General features: G+C 39.8%; 1 protein-coding gene across 8 annotated transcripts in view; it reads right to left on the bottom strand.

The window, feature by feature from the left end:
* Positions 1 to 15,544, bottom strand: part of SLC35A3 (solute carrier family 35 member A3) — a 32,503-nt gene extending 16,959 nt beyond the window's left edge. For 2 of the 8 annotated variants that reach the window (XM_081026930.1, XM_081026931.1), the window contains exons 1-2: positions 15,387 to 15,544; positions 2,312 to 2,516 (exon numbers count right to left, since the gene is read on the bottom strand). In XM_081026930.1, the coding sequence (XP_080883056.1) occupies positions 2,312 to 2,498 (187 nt within the window). In that variant the 5' untranslated portion in view covers positions 2,499 to 2,516; positions 15,387 to 15,544. Of the gene's footprint in view, positions 1 to 2,311; positions 2,517 to 3,417; positions 3,798 to 5,969; positions 6,112 to 15,386 lie in introns of those variants that run through there. The other 6 variants (XM_081026936.1, XM_081026933.1, XM_081026932.1 and 3 more) reach the window with 5 other exon arrangements.
* Between the last annotated feature and the right edge of the window lie 4,877 nt (positions 15,545 to 20,421).

Consider the following 20,421-nt stretch of genomic DNA (forward strand, 5'->3'; position numbering starts at 1 on the left):
CACACCGTAATGTTTTTATTTGACAGAAATTGCCGTATACCAGAAGCAGTGTATGACACAGTGTTGTCATGATGGAGGATGATGCACAGCACACTTTAAAACACACCTCCTTCAACCTGAGTTCACACCCAACTGACGGCACCAAACAAGTTGAAACTTGTCACACACTGTTACTAAGGACACGCTGCTTCCCATATTGAAGAACCCTGCCTTTCCGTTGGATGGCACTTGGCAGCAGCATTCACCATATTGTGTGATCACAATAAAAAGGCTCCATGTCACACATCGCCTCTGATATGACAATTTCTGTCAAACAAAAACATTAGTGTGTCCTCATCCACCTTATTTACTGGATCTGGCACCATGACTTCTGGCTCTTCCCCAAAGTCAAAATGACCATGAAAGGTAAATGTTTTGAATCGATTTAGGACATCAAGGCAGCCATGACAACGCAACTCAAGAAAGAAGACTTCCAGAACTGCTTTAGAAAGTGGCAAGAACGATGGAATGTGTTTGAAGCAAAGGGGTGTATTTTGAGGGGGGTTAATGACAATGTGTCTTTTACCATAATTTTTTTATTTTATTGGGGAATATTGAGGAAAAGTGTGTATCTCCAGGGCTCATCAGCTCCAAGTCGTTGTCCTTCAATCTAGTTGTGGAGGGCGCAGCTCAGCTCCAAGTCCAGTGGCCGTTTTCAATCGTTAGTTGCAGGGGATGCAGCCCACCATCTCATGTGGGAATGGAACCAGCAACCTTGTTGTTGAGAGCTCGTGCTCTAACCAACTAAGCCATCTGACCATCCCATAAATTTTTTTTTAATTTAAACATCCACCATATTGTTTGATCACACCTCATAGGTGTATACTCACCTATGAAAGTCTCTGTTCAAGAAAGGCTTGAACAGAGACTTATATGCCTATTGCAGCATCATTCATTGTTCATCGTGTCCATTAATACATGAATGGATAAAATGTTAGATACACATACACACACACAACAATGGAATATTATTTAGCCATAGATAAAAGTTCTGATACATGTTACAACATGGATAAACCTTGAAAACATTATACTAAGTGAAATAAGCCAGACAAAAGAAGAAACATTGTATGATTTAACTTAGATGAAGTATCTAAAATAGGCCAATTCACAGAGACAGAAAGAAGATTAGAGGTTTCCAAGGGATGAAGGTAAAGGAACATAGGTGTCATTGCTGAATTGTTACTGAGTTTCTGCTTGGGTGATAAAGTTTTAGAAGTAGAGAGTGCTGACGGTTGTACAACTTTGTTTATATAACTAATGCCACTGAACTGTACACTTAAAAATGGCTAAAGTTGGGCCGGCCCAGTGGCTCAGGTGGTTGGAGCACCTTGCTCCTTATGCTGAGGTTGCCAGTTCGATTTCCACATAGGCCAGTGAGCTGTGCCCTCTACAGCTAAGACTGTGAACAACAGCTCTCCCTGGAGCTGGGCTGCGATGTGCTGCGGTGGGCTGCCATGGCCTGCTGAGTGCTGCCACGGTCTGCCATGGGATGCCATGAGCAGCCGTCATGAGCGGCCAGCAGCAGGTGAGAGCTGCTGTGAGCTGCTGACCAACGACCAGCTACCATTGCCTGGAAAGGGGAGGAGGAGGGAGGGAGGGGGGAAAGGAGGAGAGAGGGAGGGGGGAAAGGGGGAGGGGAAAGTGAGGGGGAGAGGCAGCCTCATAATACCAGCATGGGCCTGGGAGCTGTGTCCTACACAACTAGACTGAGAACTAGCAGCTTGAATCGGAGTTGGGCGGGGAGGCAGAAGAAGGGGAAAAAAACAAACAAAAAAACCATTGAATTGTACACCCTAAAATCAGTGAATTATATGGCACATGAATTATATCTCAATAAAGCTAGTTTTTTTTTAAGGATTTCAAATTAGTTACTGCTGAATTAATTAATCAATGCAGCAAATAAAAGGCCCCGACTTCAGTAAAAAATTACGACTTCTCTAAATTTCTAAGAGTCACAGAATTATAGAATATGTTCTTGTTCTCAAATTACTATAATTGCAAGAAACTATATTTTGCATTTACAGTTTAACTAGAAGACATGAATCATGATACAGATTAGAATAAAACACCTTTATTACTAGATTAAAACTGTCTTAATAAAATTAAAAATAACTGAAAGGTTCTTTAGTACTAGGGCATTAGATAATATAGTAGTGTTCAAATGTGTAGTTACTAATATATATTTACCTATATGTCACATGTAAATAACACCAAACAAATAAATTACAATGACAAAATAAATTGCAATAACACAAACCTAGATACCTACTGTTATCTTTGTAGACTAATAAGATGCAGGCCATTATCTTCAAAAGTTCAGCAACAACTACTGCTGTAGAAGATAGGTAACGAGGTCCCTCTTCTTTTAAAGTCCTAGAATAACGCATTGTTAGAACCAAACTGGTAGTCTGAAAGACCAAAATTCCCAAGGAAAGGTATTTTAGGTTGGCAGACATTGTTTTATCTTCATCTGCCTGAAAAACAAAATAAACAGGGCAAATAAAATTAGAGAATACAGAAACTAATATATTAAAAGCCAGTAAGAGACGTCAGGTCCCAGACAAGATGGAGTAAGTGCATTCTACCCTATTCTTTCGGCTAATTACAACTATAAACTTTGAACCAAAGACAAAAGCAACTATCAGAAAATTCTGAAAGGTGAAAAAAATAAGACAAACTGACTAGAGACCTTAGATCTTGAGTTGTAACCCAGTAATATATTCCCTTGAGATTTTTTTTGCCACCTATGTATCTCACCCTGGTAACCACCAAAAGATATAAATCAACAATGAAAAAGCCCCAAGAGAAATCTCCTGTCTCTAACCAAAGGAATGGGAAGACAGGAGTCCTACACAATGGAACCTTCTCAACTGGGTGCTGTGTAATCTGTGGGATGGAGCCTTGTTCATGATGAAAGCAGAAGTGGCAGCCTTACTCCCTCCCACCAGGGGCTGAAGCCACAAAGACTATGGTGGCAGAGCCCTGTTGACCATTCCTGCCCTCTGCAAAGTGAATGTCAGCAAAGAGGCAATGCCCTTCCTCCCTCTCCAGTGGCTGTCTACTAATAGAATACCGGGAGTGCCAAAAAAATGTATACAAGTGGACACTTTGGTCAGCATTGCTCAAGAAGTAGTTTGCTGTAATCAGAAGTGTCTGGATGCTGATGGTAACCACTTTGAGCGCCTCTTGTAATTGACGAAGTCAAATGTGACTTGTATTAATCTTGTTACCTGTATATAGTATTACAATTTTAATAGTGTTTTCCTTTCTTAAAATATGTATACATTTTTTTGGCAACCTCTGTATTTAAGTAAGAACCAAGGTCTCATAACATTCAAAATGTCCATGATAAAATACAAAAATGAGTATACTCACCATACCAAAAAACAGGAAAAAAATCTCAACTAGGACGAGCAAGGACAACCAACAGTGGTTGATAGTGTTCTGTGCTACTGAACACAGAATTAACACAGAAATTGTCATACCAGAGGCGATGTGTGACATGGAGCCTTTTTATTGTGATCACACAATATGGTGAATGCTGCTGCCAAGTGCCATCCAACGGAAAGGCAGGGTTCTTCAATATGGGAAGCAGCGTGTCCTTAGTAACAGTGTGTGACAAGTTTCAACTTGTTCGGTGCCGTCAGTTGGGTGTGAACTCAGGTTGAAGAAGGTGTGTTTTAAAGTGTGCTGTAAATCATCCTCCATCATGACAACACTCTGTGTCACACATCTCTTCTGGTATACGGCAATTTCTGTCAAATAAAAACATTACGGTGTGTCCTCATCCACTTATTCACTGGATCTGGCACCATGTGACTTCTGGCTCTTCCTCAAAGTCAAAATGATTCAGGACATTGAGGTAGCCACAAGAAGGCAACTAAAGACACAAAAGAGGACTTCCAGAATTGCCTCAGAAAGTGGCAAGAATGACACCTCTGACAATGGCCTTATATCCAGAACATATACAGAACTCTAACAAGACAGGAAGTAGAAGACAAACAACCCAATATTAAATGGGCAGAAGATTTATATAGACATTACACCAAGAAAAATAAATAAATGGCTAATAGGCACATGAAAAGATATTCAACATTACAGTCATTAGAGAAATGCAAATTAAAACCACAATGAGATGTTATTATACACCTATTACAATGGCTAAATATTAAAAATTGATGCTACCAAGTATTGAAGAGGATTTAGAGAAAAAAACTTTCAAATCCCCCTCAACATTGCTATTGGGAATGTACAATAGTACAACCACTTTGAAAAATCGTTTGGTAGTTTATTAAAATAATAAATAAAACACAATCTTTTCATATAACCTAGAAAATGAATTTAGGTATACCCAAGATATTTGAAAACAGATGTCCACCAACAATACTTGTACATGAATATTCATAGCAGCTTTATTTGTAACAGTCAGAAACTGGAAATAACCCAAATGCCCAATAAAGGTGAATTAAGAAACATATTGTGCGGGGCAGCCAGCTCAGTTGCATAGAACACAAGTTCTGACCAACAGGGTTGCCTGTTCGATTTCCACAGGGGCCAGCAAGCTCCACAACCTGTGAAGACTCGTGACCTCCCAACCATAAGGTTGCCGGTTCAATTCCCGCTTGGGATGGTGGGCTGCACCCCCTGCAACTAAAGATTGAAAATGGCAACTGGACTTGGAGCTGAGCTGCGCCCTCCAAACCAGACTGAAGGACAATGACTTGGAGCTGATGGGCCCTAGGGAAACACACAGCTCCCCAATATTCCCCAGTAAAATTTTTTTTAAAAAAGCATACTGTGGTGCATCCATACAATGGAATACTACTCTGCAATAAAAACAAATACTGATACATGCTAAAACATCAATGAATCTCAAAAACATACAGAGCAAAGAAGTCTACACAAAATGTTATATACTCTACATTTATAGTAAATTCTAGAAAAGGCAAAACTAATTTGCAGTTACAGATGCAAATTCATGGTTGACTGCGGCCAGGGACTGGGGTTGGGTGTTGAATGCAAAGAGACAGCAAGGAATTTCTGGTAGTAATGAGAGTCTATATCTTGACTGTGTGATGGTTGGTTATACGATTATATTCATTTTTTATAACTCACTGAACTAACTGTACATTCAGAATGGGTAATTTTATTGCATGCAAATTACAGCTCAAAGTTTTTTTTTGTGGTTTTTTTTTTGGGGGGGGGAAGGGGTACAGGACTTTATTGGGGGAACAATGTGTACTTCCAGGACTTTTTTCCTAGTCAAGTTGTTGTCCTTTCAATCTTAGTTGTGGAGGGTGTCGTTCAGCTTCAAGTTGTTGTCCTTTCAGTCTTAGTTGTGGAGGGCGCAGCTCAGCTCCAGGCCCAGTTGCCATTGCTAGTTGCAGAGCTAGTTGCACCATTCTTTGCAGGAGTTGAACCGGCAACCTTGTGGTTGAGAGGAGGTGCTCCAACCAACTGAGCCATCCAGGAGCTCAGCGGGCAGCTCAGCTCAATGTGCCATGTTCAATCTTAGTTGCAGGGGGCGCAGCCCACCATCCCTTGTGGGACTCAAGGAATTGAACTGGCAACCTTGTGGTTGAAAGCCCACTGGCCCATGTGGGAATCGAACCGGCAGCCTTCGGATTAGGACCATGGAGGTCTAACCGCCTGAGCCACCAAGCAGGCCCTCAGCTCAAAGTTGATTTTAAAAAATTAAAGATTGGGGTGGCCGTTTAGCTCAGCTGGTTAGAGCGCAGTGCTCTTAACAAGGTTGCCAGTTCGATCCCCACATGGGCCACTGTGAGCTGCGCCCTCCACAACTAGATTGAAACAACTACTTGACTTGTAACTGATGGGTCTGGAAAAAACACTTAAAATAAATGAAAGTTTAAAAGAAAAAAAAAGATACTATTTAAAAAAAGATAAATTAAAGATTGAGCACATACCGGTACTAAGTAGCAGCATTCCTTACCAGGCTTTCCTCATAGCTCTGGTTCTGGCTCTGATTTCTTTTGATTGATACCAACAGCATTCTGTTACTCTGTTCTTCACCCCACCTCTATCCTTTCCAAGATTCCATCTTCCACCCTATATTAGATTAATATGATCGCTTATAGTATATCCCTTTACAGCTCTCACAAACACAACACTATTTATGATTCAGATATATGATCCTTTTTCTTTCCTTACCTAATTAGGATAGCATATAATATATTTAAACAGATTCAACAATCATTATTTAGTGCCTACACTAGACTAAATCCATGGTTACACAGACAGACTATCCTCCAAGGCACAAAGTCCAGCTTACTAAAGTTAGCAGTTCCTACCTCCCATTGAATATGCCCCAAACACAAACAATGCAGCACCATAAATATAAGGCTAAACTTTTTAATGGTGAAATATCTATATATAATGACTGAAAAATTATCTTAAGCATTTAATTTGAATTTCAGAGAGATAATTTTAATATCTGTCACATATAGAGGATCAAGCTTTGACGACAGAATACATAGACTTCTTTATCAACCATTTATGTCACTTGTAAATCTGCATTAACGAGAATCCTAATATGAAATAAAATGACAGCATTTAGAGTTGGTAGAGTTTTAGAAATCAACTAGTAAAATCTTTTCATTTTAAAAAGGAACAAAATAGTGAATAGAGAAGTTAGATGACTTGTTCAAGGTCATACGACTAATAATTGGAAAGATCAGGCTATATAGTTAAATATCAGCTTCCCCGGCTCCCATTACACACTGTTGCAGAATTCCAGAGGACATCCTGGTGGCCTTTATCTCTGTATGGAAGGGGAGCAAGTTGTCAGCCATCTACATTTGGCATAGACATCTGATTCTCCTGGAAAATGTCAAGGGTTTCACATCTTTCCAAGGAAGTCTTGTTTATTCTGTGCAGCTAAGACCATAATGTACCTGTTATAACGGCAATGCTCTAATTTCTTTTCAAATGAAAATTTAAAGGTCAGATTCTAAGCCAGGATGTACTTACTATTTTTACTATATTGCTTTTTCATTTCTAAGCATATATGACATTAATGTAAGCATTCACGTTGATAATAAAGTTCTTAAATATTAATATGGTTCTTAATACTTAAGTCTCTTACAATGTGTTTTTTTGTCTGTGAGATAATAAAAAATACAAATAGCAGTCTCCGATCCCTGCTCCTGACACCCTTGTAATTTCCTAGGTGATAGGAGACTTATGTTCTAATGTGGAGACTCTAGATGGGCTCCTTCCTAGATGGCTCCTGGATGGGGGCTGGTCAGACAGAATAAGCGACAATTAGAAGCTCAGAATTTTCAGCCCCACCTCCCCCCATTCTCTTGAGAAGGGAGAAGGGCTGAAAATGGAGTTAATGATTGTACATGACTACCTAATGAAGCCTCCATGAAAATTCCAATAGTATGAGGTTCAGAGAGCTTCCAGGTGGGTAAACACATCCACATCCACAACTGCACCCCAATTCCACAGTGACAGAAGCTCCTGCTCTCAGGACCCTCGCAGACCTTATCCTGTGTACCTATTAATCTCGTTGTTCATCTGCATTCTTTGTCACATCCTGTAATAAACTGGTAAACCCTAATTGTTCTCCCAAGTTCTGTGAGGCATTGTAGCAAATTAATCAAATCTGACAAGAGGGTCGTGGGAACACTCCATTTGCAGCCAAGTCAGACAGCAGCTGTGGGTAACCTGGAGACCTACTACTTGTGATTGGCATCTGAAGTAGGGTGGGAGCAGTCTTGTGGGACTGAGTCCTTAACCTGTGAATTAAACTGTAGGACACCAGTTGGTGTCACAGCAAATCGCTTGGTGTGAGGGAAAAAAAACCACACATTTGGTGACCCGAATGTTCGAAGGGGAGTATTTTGTATGTGGAATAAAGGAGACACACAGGAGCAAAGAACTGGGTTATTTTTCTAAAATAAAGTTGAAAAGTAAAATACATGCAAAATAAATGATTATTTGTACTAGATCACCTGTAAAGAATTTAATTTACAATTCTGCCTGAGGGCAGAATAAACTCAAAATGAAAAAGATCAAAATATTAGTATGTCTAAGATTATACAAATACAGTTTGGTTTTGGAGTATAATACAGGTAAAAGTAAGTATTTTCACTTAATACAAACCATAAATGCACAGCAAATCCATAAATATGAAAATTGATCCAAAGGTTATGTTCCACTTCTATAATTTATAAGATTACCATTGTTTCTTCATTTTAAAGTCTACGATATTTTCCTATTACTGAAAACAAACTTTAAACAATTTCATGTTAAGATTTAATTTCAGTCCTTCCTACATTTTTTTCTCTTACCATTTAACTCCCCTTCTTTTATCTTTACAGGTGTTACCAATCCTCTGGTTTCCAGATTATTCTTTCACAAAAATTTCCCATGTAGGAAACTTACATACAAATAATCACCAAGAAACTGTACTATGTACTTTCACAAATGTAGCTTCATCCAATTTAGTCAAAGGCCTTATGAACCAGACAACAAATTACTACCCATGTTCCTTTAAGGACCCTGGTGCCTAAGCTCTCTGAACACACAGCCTGAGGCGCTCCGATTTACAGCAGGATCAGAAGTCAGGATGCTCCCCTTTCTACCTTAACATTAATCGCTAAAACCCCAAATATGCACTCATCCTGGTCGCTAGAATAAAAATGACATTATTTCATTCTCATGGCTTTTCTTTGTTTCAGTTTGTTCTTTTTCTAAAAATAGTATTTATTATTTTATTTATTATAAAAGTAGTATATTCTTACTAAAAAAATGTATAAACTTTTAAATTATATTAATAAATAAAAATTTGAACCATAATTCCCATCACCTAAAGACATCTAATGATATTTTAGATAAATTCTCATAATTTTTCTTATTTTATCTTTTTGGAAATCCCTAAACCTTTAGTAACAAAGTAAAAATATAGTACCTAAACCATTTCATATTCCCAATGAAAGGGTTTCACCTTTTGGGTGTCTTAGTCTTATAGTCACCAAGTTCTATCTTCTCATAAAATACAACATCTTTCTTGAGAGGAAAAAATGGGATTTTAAAAATACAATAGAGTACCAAGAATGTAACAACATCCATGATTCCACCACCCAGAACTAATGTGTCTTATCATATTTGCTTATCTTTCTTTTTTAAACGGAATATAGCATTACAAGTAAAGTCAAAGTCCCCATTAAGCCACAAATCTAAGTCCTATTCCTTTGTCCATCCCCAACAGGAACCCATTTTCATGAGTTTGGAGTATATATTTCCAGTCCACTTTTTAAAATTTTACATAGATACACCTATAAGCCAAAAATATTTTAACATACATCTATGCCATCAAACTGTATATGTTATTCAGCATCGCTTTGTGACCTATATTGACATATGGACCTAGTTCACTGCTGTTTAACACCTCTATAATGTTTCATCAAATGAGTGGACCTTTTATTTACCAATTCTTTTACTAATGAACATCCTCTTAAAAATTTAAATTAAAAACATTTTTAGGGGCAGATGGATGGCTCAGTTGGTAAGAGTGCAAGCTCTGGGCATCGGGCCTGCCGGTTCAATTCCCACATTGGCCAGCGAGCTGTGCCCTCTGCAACTAGAATGAAGTCAATGAACTGCCACTCAGCTCCCAGGTGCCCAGATACTCAGTTGGTTGGAGCGCGTCCTCTCAACCACAAGGTTGCTGGTTCGACTCCCGCAAGGGATGGTGGGCTGTGCCCCCTGCAACGAACAACCACAACTGGACCTGGAGCTGAGCTGCGCCCTCCACAACTAAGACTGAAAGGACAACAACTTGACTAGGAAAAGTCCCAGAAGTATACAGTGTTCCCCAATAAAGTCCTGTTCCACTTCCCCAATAAAATCTTTAAAAAATATATGTATTTTTTTAATTTCCTTAAACATTTTCAGCAAGTAGCTTCTAGCTATTATATAAGCCACGAGTATTAAAAGCTATTTTTCTAAAATTTAACATTTTATGATTTCTAAGGTCTCTTCCAGTCCTAGTACTAACATGTGTGAACATGCGCACGCACACACACACACACACACACAAACACACAAACACATACACACAATTCTGAAAACCTTATTCAATTTTTCATCTAAAAGTTTTGTCTGAATTTTTAAATTGCAAACTTTCAATATAGGCAGTAACATATATAACATGTATATAATGAACTATTATTATATATAGTTATATATATTACATATAATTGTGTATAATTACTGTATAATTATACAGTGTATAATTACTGTATTATTATAATATAGAATTGAAATCTTTGTGTGTGTATACTACAATCACACTGATTTGATACACTAATCACACTGCTAGTACTTCTAAAAGTCCTTTGCACAAGGAATATTTCAGGGTTTGGTAGTCACTCTAATAGATTTTGCATTTGCTTACCAATCACTATTTTTCCTCTGAATTGTTAGATAAGTTTGATAGTTATGAAGTTAAATTTAATTAGTTTTAAATTTCTTCTCAGGCCGGCCCGGTGGCTCAGGCGGTTGGAGCTCCGTGCTCCTAACGCGGAAGGTTGCTGGTTCGATTCCCACATGGGCCAGTGGGCTCTCAATCACAAGGCTGTCAGTTTGATTCCTCGACTCCCACAAGGGATGGTGTGCTGCGCCCCCTGCAACTAACAACGGCAACTGGACCTGGAGCAGAGCTGCGCCCTACACAACTAAGATGGAAAGAACAACAACTTGACTTGGAAAAAGTCCTGGAAGTACACACTGTTCCCAATAAAGTCCTGTTCTCCTTCCCCAATAAAATCTTTAAAAAAAAAAAAAAAAAAGCTATTAAATTACTTCTCACCTCTTGAGGGAAAATGTACAACAAAACTTCATCTAATCTCTATTCATCTGGATTTGATGAGTTTGGATAATGGCTTGGTTAGAATTTACTTTTGTATGTTGTACAAAAGTTATTAGTAAGCTTCTTAGAGCTCAAAGAAGTTCTGGTAATTATTAAATAGTCTTAAAGAAGAAGTTTTCAAACACACCAAGGGGTGTATTTTAAATACACATGATATGCTAAGGTATGTCCTTCATTTTCATTAAAGTAGCTCCCAAAGATCCTTGCTTTACAATGCTTTGTCAGCGAATTCTCAGTTATTCTGCAGGCTTTAAATGTTTAAAAAAATATACATTACACAAGGTATATGTATCATTAATGCACACTACTGCTACTATTTCCACCCCAAAATAAATCAGGATTAGTGAGAAATTAGTTATTTATACCATCATTAATTGCATTATAAGTGTATTAACAAGTTCTAAAATATTCAAAACACAATATATTAATAATTTCTTCAAACATACATAGGTCTTTATAGGTAAATGTGAAAATCAGCATGGTTACAGACTTATTTCCAATAGCTTATCAATATATATGTATAATCTTTAGGTCTGTGTATGAAGCCCATCATTCTACTGAGACAATAATATCAGTGTTTTGCTGATAGTCTCCAGCCACTAAAGTCCTAAAAAACTAAATGTTTTGTCAATGTTTTAAAACTAATAAAACTTATATGGATTTTTATAAAGCTACCAAGTATCTAAGAAATTTTGCAAATCAATTTTCCTTCTATTATAAAAACAAAAGGCGAAATTTCTAACTTACAGTTTTTAAAGTGAGCTAGATTAACATTTTCTAAACACTAGTTCTAAAATATACTCCCTACATACAATATAATAATCCACTAGAGGTTAATGACATAATAGAGTACATATTAAACACAAGAGTTATAAAGTGCTATGCAAATATAAGTTCACATTATACACCTGTCAGAAACAGCTACTGCTGTAAAAACAAGCCTTTTAAGGTTTTTCCAAGTAAATGAACAGAAAAAGGCGAAACATACAGAAATGCTGACCTCAGCAAATTTCTGTTCATTTATCTCCCATGATATCACAGTTTTAAAACTGCAACCTTTAACTTTGCTAAATAATAACAAATAAAATTCATCACAAATGGTTTTACTTCTGACACTGGCATTATAATATCTTCTTCTCAAACTACCTCAGAGGTAGATACAGTATTCTCAAAAAGTAGCAACCATGTTTTAGTTGAAATCCATAACAATCCTGTGGAAAACTGAAAGATCTTATTTTTTATAAAAGTGAAATAAGTCAAAGGTACTTTACACTATCAATATAATCGATTTTGTTTCTATGATAGAAATAATAACTTCCACTAAATTGGTTCACTCTTAAGTGCTTAAAGAAAAACATAATCCTGCTTGATAACACTTAAACAAATTGACTCTATGCTTTACCATTTCCGGTTCCTATTACAGTCTAATTTAAACAACTTTTCATTGTTTCTCCTTCCCTTCCTTAATCAAGATGTCAGGTGAGTGTGTATATAAGATAACATCAAATTTATGTATGTTAATTTTTAACTTGTTCTTTCAGACTGCAGAATTTCCATTACTACATTCAGGTAAAATCAATAGTACTCATATATTTCATCAACTTTACAAATATAAGACCTGTTTACATTTTAATTTTTAGATTAAAAATTGTTCAGTATTATTGTACTCTTTACATAAGGCCAATGATTTGGAAGACATAATGAATGACCTAATAAGTATAGCTCTAAGATCCCCTTTGAATGTGTGGTGCCATGTAAAAATGTACTCCTTCTCACCTTCCCATCTCCCCACTCCTGTGCTCTTCTGCTCTACTACTTTCTGCTACAGTCATTTCCTGCCACTTACAGCAAGACGCAGAAGTTAAAGTTATTCTACAAAGAACAGAGAGTAGTGTAAAAGCCAGGTGGGGTCCACAGGCACTAACCACTAGTAAAGATTCAAGACAAAGGAGAATGGAGGCAGAAGTAAAAAATAAAGACATACAACTCTCCAAACTTACCATCAACATTTAATACAAACATACTACAATCAGGCACTGTGATGAGCATTGGGTATACAATGAACAAGAGAAATACGTATCATCTGTTCATGGAGCTTATCCTCTACCATGGAAGACACGTATTACTCAAATATTTCAAGAAATATTGTACGGTACAACAATATTATACGGTACAACAGGAAAATATCATAGGAAAATTATAGTACTTTATATTTTGCCAACTTGGTTACACTCCCACATTTTCCCAAATCCTTTCTCTGTATGGTACCAGGATAGATTTGGCTGAACACAAAATCTGCACTGACACTTTGATATCCCCAGTGATGCTGGTTTGGATTTCTGGCCTCTAGAACTGTGAGAGAATATTTAGGATACAGTTGCTTTTTAGAGGGTTGAAATCTAATTTAAGCTACCAATTCATATTGATCTGAAGTATAAATGTTTATAAACTTCTGTTTTTCTCGTTAATCTGTCTTATTATAGGGGTCTCAGCTTAGAACTAAAAAGAGTAGAGAGAAAATTATTTTTCCTCCCCTACAGGGATGATAATAACTATACTACCTCAAAGATGTATTACGAGGATCAAATGAAATACTAAAACATAGAACAGAAAAACACTTTCAAATATAAGGTTATTAATGAAAATCTGAAATAAGGTTACACTACAACACAGGAGTTATCCTTGTCTCCAGGACCACTATAAGAATTTGATTATTTCATTATAGGATTTAATGTAGCAATTATTTATGAAGCAATTAAATATATTATAATACTGTGCTCAGGTACTAAAGTGCTAAACGAATTAAAAAGATACAGTTACCTTCCTTAAAAAGCTTACATTCTAGAAGTGATAAATTTCTCAAATAATCATAGTACAATGCAAACTTTACAAGTATTATAAGATTTATAAAGCCCAACACTCAAGAGAAAAAGAATGTTTTGGACTAATGGTAGACTTCAGAAAGCTTCATAAGAAAGACATGGTGGCATTTAAGCTATTAAAGAATAAGAATCTCTACAAAGACTGTAAGGAAGGCCTTCCTTGTAGAAAGAAAGGATGTAAGCAAAGACCAAGGTAGGCAGGTATAGAGCAAGTTCAGAAATTACATTTCAAAGTAACTACTCTAGTTTGGCTAAATATTAGGATAAGTGAGATAAAATAATAAGAAAGGGAGGGAGGAGAGAGAGAGAGAGAGAGAGAGAGAGAGAGAGAGAGAGACAGACAGACAGACAGACAGAGACAGAAAAAATTGATCTGATTGGAGTCAAGGACAGCTCCAAATTTTGAAGTGCTTTGAATAACACCCTAAATAATTTTGAATTTATTCTGGAGCCAATAGTCACTGAGTATTTCTGAGGAAAGAGTGACCAAGAATGCATAAGACCTTTGGCTTTAAAAAGCAGTATGGAGGGGTTGTAGTATGAAGGGGGCAGACTGAGGGCAGCAAGTCTAGTTTGGAAGCCATTGCTATTGTGCAAACAAGAAACAGAGTGAAGAGTCAAACTTAGGACAGAGGTAGTGTGAATGAGAAATGGAAGAACTAGTAAATTTGAGATACTGAAAAAGCAGAATCAATACTTGGGAGGGAAGTTAGGGCCAGAAATGTAAATTTAGAAGTCATTCCTTAAAAGAAACAACCAGAGTTTACTAGGGAATAAGAGCACCAAGTGAGAAACTGTCCCAAATTTCATCTTTACCAAAGTTGAATGTTAATGCCAAAAGCAGAAAATTTAACTCTGGTTCCACTTTCAAATATTGCATGTAATGGCTCATGACAAACGAGCCAGTCTTATGGCAATGAAATGTTTCCTAAGCGAGGCCCATTACTGTTTAACATTAGTCTCTAACTCCCTTGAACCAACGTTCGGCAAAGGCGTCCAGCGGCCTTAGGCCAACGTTAGGTAAACCCTCCCCTCCTGAACGCGGAGCTGGGCCCCGGCACAGACACGCCCCCCCTTTCTGACGGGGCCCCACCTAGCCTCGCACCTCCCTCGCCTCCGTTCTCGCCTAACCAAGGGTCAGCGGTACCATTTCTCGAAGTCCCTGCTGCTTCCCGAGCGCGGGTGCGGGTGCGGTGGATCGGGGCCGCCGAGGGAGAGCTGCAGGGCGGTTCTCTGAGGAATGGCCACCGCCTCGCCCACCCACCTCGCTACGCACGCCCCAGGCTCCCGGGCACACACTGACGTTTTCAGGGCTTTACACACCGCCTTCCTCCGGCTCTTCTTCCTCCTCCACCCAGCACATTCCACACGTCCCTCGGAGTTACAACGTGTCATGCCATTCGCTTCCACACCTACCTCCCTAGGACTGTCCTGTTCGCGCATACGGACTGCAATCAGCCACACGCACGCCCCCTTCCCCTCCCCCGAGAGCTGTCCCCGCCGGCCGGCCCCCGCGCGCCCCGGCCTCCCGGCCCGCAGCTCCCCAGCAGCGCACCGCTCACCTCCCGCGCAGCTCTGCCGGTTGCGCGCTCGGGAGGCAGCGGCTCAGCTCCGCCGGGCGCCCCAGGCTGCCGAGCCCGCTGGGTCCCCCGTGACCCCTGACGCGCAGCGCGGCTCGCTCCCGCTGCCGTCGGTGCCGCCAGGTCCGTCGTGCCCAGGCGTTTCCGGGTTCCCGCGGTCCCGTCCCGCAAATGCTCCGGCTTCCGCCTGGGCCCCGGCAAACGCCGTTCCCGGCTCCGTTCTGGCGGCGCTGGCTCGGCGCTTGCCAGCTCCATCCTGAAGGCGAGGCACCTGGGCTGCCAGCTGCACCGTCGCGTCACCGCCCGGGGCACTGCCTCCTCCGAGATGTGTCCCGAGGGGATGAGGCGGACGGAGAGACACCGCCGCGGGCTTCTGCGGTGCTGTCCGGTGGCGGAGGGTGCCTGGGCGACCAGAGTGCCGGGGAGTTCGTTTGCGAAAGAAAAGGCAAAGTCCTCTGGGGCAAAGATTCTGAGAGGGACTGGGGAGGAGGATCCAGGAACCAAACGACCCGCTTCTAAAAATGACAGTCACTGACTGTCCTGCGGGACGGCCTGCGGGGTCTCTGCTCCCGCTCCCCACATAAGAACGCGGGACACGGTGAGGCCAAAAAGGGACACCCACGGAGCCATAGTAGGGGAGTCATAGCACTATATTCTGGCTGGCGGCACCCGCCTCCGCAATCCGCTCTTGCTAGCCCCCATTTTTTGCTAACATATGGCAGTTATATGAGTGGCCAATGGCTCACTGGTTACAGCTGACGGCCAACTAGCCACAGCTGATGGCCATCCAGTAACAGTTGATGGCCATTTACTACCCGAGCCAGCACCTCTCCACGTGAGGCCGAGAGCCTGGAAACTACTCTCTGGGGCTTTGTCCCCACACTGACGCTGAAAACGAACGAGATCTGCCCTGGCTCAGACTGCCCACTCCGGAGTCTGGAAGAATGCTTCTTCATTTGGAAACGACCACTTTCCCCAGCCTGGATGAGAGTGGCTGAGCAGAGGCCAAAGCGGCGACACCAATGGGCCTCGTGCCATTAATCAGTAGAGGAAATAAAGAGCAAATGCGGGCAGAGGATCTCAGAGTTGTAAAGAACTAATCCCTTCCAGGCTTCATAGATACCTTCTACAACATTACCTTTTAAAGGCCTTCCAACATCTTTACTGGAAACCCTCCAACCACTGCAGCCCATTTTGGTAACTGACAGGCTGAAATTAACATTCTAGGTCCAGTTTGATCATCAAATAATAGAGCTTCTCCTTAACACAACGCCGCTATAAATTAAGCCTATTTCTCTTTTTATTCCAAATAATTAAAACTATGCCAAATAGAGACCTGGAGAAAGAGCAAGCAGAAAAGTAACTCTTAGAGTAGAATAACTGGCTTTAAAATTTTCTGTAATAAGATCTTGAGAAAATCCCTGCATAGTGGAATACATATTCGATTTTATTGTTTGTCCAAATATTTTGGAACTAAAATGTGTATGGTACATAATAATAGTAGCTAGGCAATATTCTAAGAATATTCGTTTCATTCATTCAAAAAATAGTAGGTACTCGGTAAATACACGTGGCTATAAGGAGAAAGAAAGATTTAAAATATTTTTTAAATACACCAGCAGGAAAAATATACTTTTTGACATAAATACACTTTTCCCCTCTTTCTCCGTTCCCCGCCCCGCCCCCTCCTCAAGTCCTTTGTTTCTCAGTCTGGTTGTGTGGGACACAGCTCCCTGGCCCATGCTGGGTTATGAGCCTTGCACTCCCTCAGGCTTAGAACCGTCCGTTGCTGGTCGGTGCTCATAGCAGCCTGGGGCAGCACCACGTGGACCTCTGGCTGCTCACGGCAGCCCAGCTCCAAAGAGAGCCCGTTGTTGACAATCTTAGCTGTAGAGGGAGCAGCTCACTGACTCATGTGGGAATCAAACGGGCGACCTCCATGTTAGGAGCATGGCGCTCCAACCACCCAAGCCACCGAGCGGGCCCATAAATACACTTTTTAGAGAAAAGAAAGACATTTCAGTGCATGCAATAAGCTTAAAAATGAGAGGGGGGAGCACTTATAATTATGAAACAGTAGCATGTGCTTTAGCATCTTGGACAGGTATGACACTGAAAATGACTATGCAAATAAAAGCAACAATGAAAATACAGGGCCAAATATGAGATTCAATGGATGTAAAGATATGAGCCAAGAAAAACTGATGACCAACGAAATCCTTTCATTAGCTTTTTCTAGCTTTGCAATCTATAATCTAATAATACTGAACTGCTATGAGTTTCTCTGTATGTACCACCGATAGTACCTATTCCTATTTCTCATGCTGTTCACTACGTGTAGAATACGTCTGCACTGCTCCCTCATATTTTTTATAGCTAGCTCCACTCATCTTTTAATTCTTCGCGTAGATATTATCACAAACTTGAAGACTTTTATTGCCTCCTTCCTTCCCAGGCACCTCCTTCTGTGTGGTCCCATAGCATCTTGAGACATCCTATGACTAGATAATTTACTTACTTCATTGTATTGTGATCTGTTTTGTATCTATCCTTTCTGTCCAGCACTTTCCATGAGGTCGGTACTATCCTACTTATCTCTGGATCTCCAGCATCTACTACAGTGCTTAGCACATAGTAGAAACTTAACACGTATTTCCTGAACTGGTTGGGGATAATGTCAAAGACAAGGCAGACAAAAAGCCAGTACCAAAGCTTACCAGGAAAGAACGTCAGCAGAGTCTGAATGCAACTCTAGACATCCCACATATTCAAAGACGTCAAGTCAGTATCCAAGGCCTGAAGCTCTTTTAATAACAATCTAATAAGGATTGAAACATTGTGTAGTTTGCCGGTATCACTTCAGTTAATCCTCACGGCAGCCCCATAAAGTAGACATTAGTATTTTATAGAAGACCTGTATATTACAGGCGAAACTGAGGCTTTCAGACATTAAGTGACTTACTGAAGTTCCCATATCTACTGAAAAGTAAGTTGGGATTCAAATCTTAATTTGTCTGCCTTTAAAGTCTGTGCTTTAAAACACTACCCTTAGCTGAAGAAAAAATGGTACAGAAGAGGAATGAGCACAGTTTAGAAAAAAGATGGCAGACAGCAAAAGTAGTAACAGGAACAAGAAGTATCAGTAAAGAATAGAGATGGCCATGAAGCACGAGAGAAAAACAGCAATCTGAAAACACTGGGGCAAAGGACCAGCTTTGGCCTCATTAGCTGAACAGATTTTAAAGGCAAAATTTTGGCACCTTAGAGACAGGTAAATGAGAACAACATATTGGTTTAAGGTCAGTGAGAGCCAAACAAGACAGTGTATCTCATTGGTGCTTGATTAGGGTTGCCAGATAAAATACAAGATACCCAGTTAAATTTAAATTTCAAATAAACAATAAATGTTTAGCATATGCAATATTTGGGATATATTAATACTAAAAAATTCATTGTTTATCAGAAATTCAAATTTAACTGCGTAGCTTATATTTTTATTTGTGGAAACTGGCAACCCTATTGAAACCATGAATGCATTATAATATTGCACAATAACTGATTTTCAATGGTGGCCCAGAGAAATTAAGGCTAAATCAAATTATATTTGGTGCAGTTGACACTGAAAGCATGATGTACACAAAGTAAAAATCCCCAATCAGTATCTTTAGGCAGAGTCAAGGCTGGTAGTTTAGGGAATTTAATGGCTTAAGACGCAGTAAGAAAATAAAAAAAGAAAAGACAAAGAAGAAAGAAAGAGCAGGAACTATGGTGATACATATTTTTAAGATTTCTGTTCAGAACAGTTAAAATACAAAGATTTTCAGTGGTTAGAGAATTAAACCTCAGTTTTGCCAGTTGTCACTTACACTTTGTTCCTACACAATTAATTCTTTTTTCTTAAACATCTTTTTTTTTAATTTTTATTGGGGAATATTAGAGAACACTGTTTCTCCAACTCCCATTAGCTATAAGTCATCGTTCTTCAATCTGGTTGTGCAAGGCGAACTCAGCTCCAAGTCCAGGTGCCATTTTCAATTTTTAGTTGCAGGGGGCGTAGCCCACCATCCTATGCAGGAATTAAACCAGCAACCTTGTTGTTAATAGCTCGCGCTCTAACCAACTGAGCCATCTGGATGCCCACAATTAATTCTTAAAACTGTTGAATGAAAGCAGAGCTCATGAAGGGAAAAATCAGTTCATTCTTTCAATCTGCCAAATTAGTAGAAGATGTCATGCTGTTGTTAGTTCTTCAGAGCAAAGAAAGGTTATCTACTTGTCCATCATTTACCTCTAAGAAGACTTGAATAAGGTCACTTCCATGTCATCAATAGCAGTCATGTGATACTTTCGCTGTGAGATGGATCTGTAGAGTTTAACACTATAGAACATCTATCTGATGGGTTTGGAAAGAACTTACTTTTCATTTCCTCCTTTAGCCAGAAGGGGCTTCTGTGAGACTTTTCCTATTATATAGATCTAGTCTTTGAGTCAGGGTATCATGGGGTGGTTTCATGGAAGTGGGGCCATCTGCTCTATGTATACATTCAGAACCACTGATAGGAGAGGGAAATTACCCTGGACGATTGATGCCCCATGGAGCTCATTGATTCTGGTCAAAGCTGCAGTTATCACTTTATGCTTTTACGTCCCTGATTGGAAGATGAACTTGGTGGTCTGGGCATCAAGGAACTGGTTTTATCTCAGAATTAGGGTTAATTGTAAATGGAAGTGTTGGGGATTCCCCTTTACCTGGCAAAATCACCACAGATTCCTTTGTGGGCAGCTAGGAGAAAGGGGCATAGTATGTACCTGTGTTGTTAAAGCTGGTCAGAGGCCTCTAAAGTCTGGGAATAGGTGAAAGGTTGCAATTCTACTGACATTGGGCCTCTATTCACCAGTTCTAGAGTACATTAGATTATACAGCTCATATGCAGGTGGATTATGCTGTTTACCAAATATTTCCCCCATCTGCACTTCCTGGCTTTCTTGTGGTTGAGTGAAACCACGTGACTAGTTC

Source organism: Rhinolophus hipposideros, assembly GCF_964194185.1.
Source record: "Rhinolophus hipposideros genome assembly, chromosome: 19".
NCBI lineage: Eukaryota > Metazoa > Chordata > Mammalia > Chiroptera > Rhinolophidae > Rhinolophus > Rhinolophus hipposideros.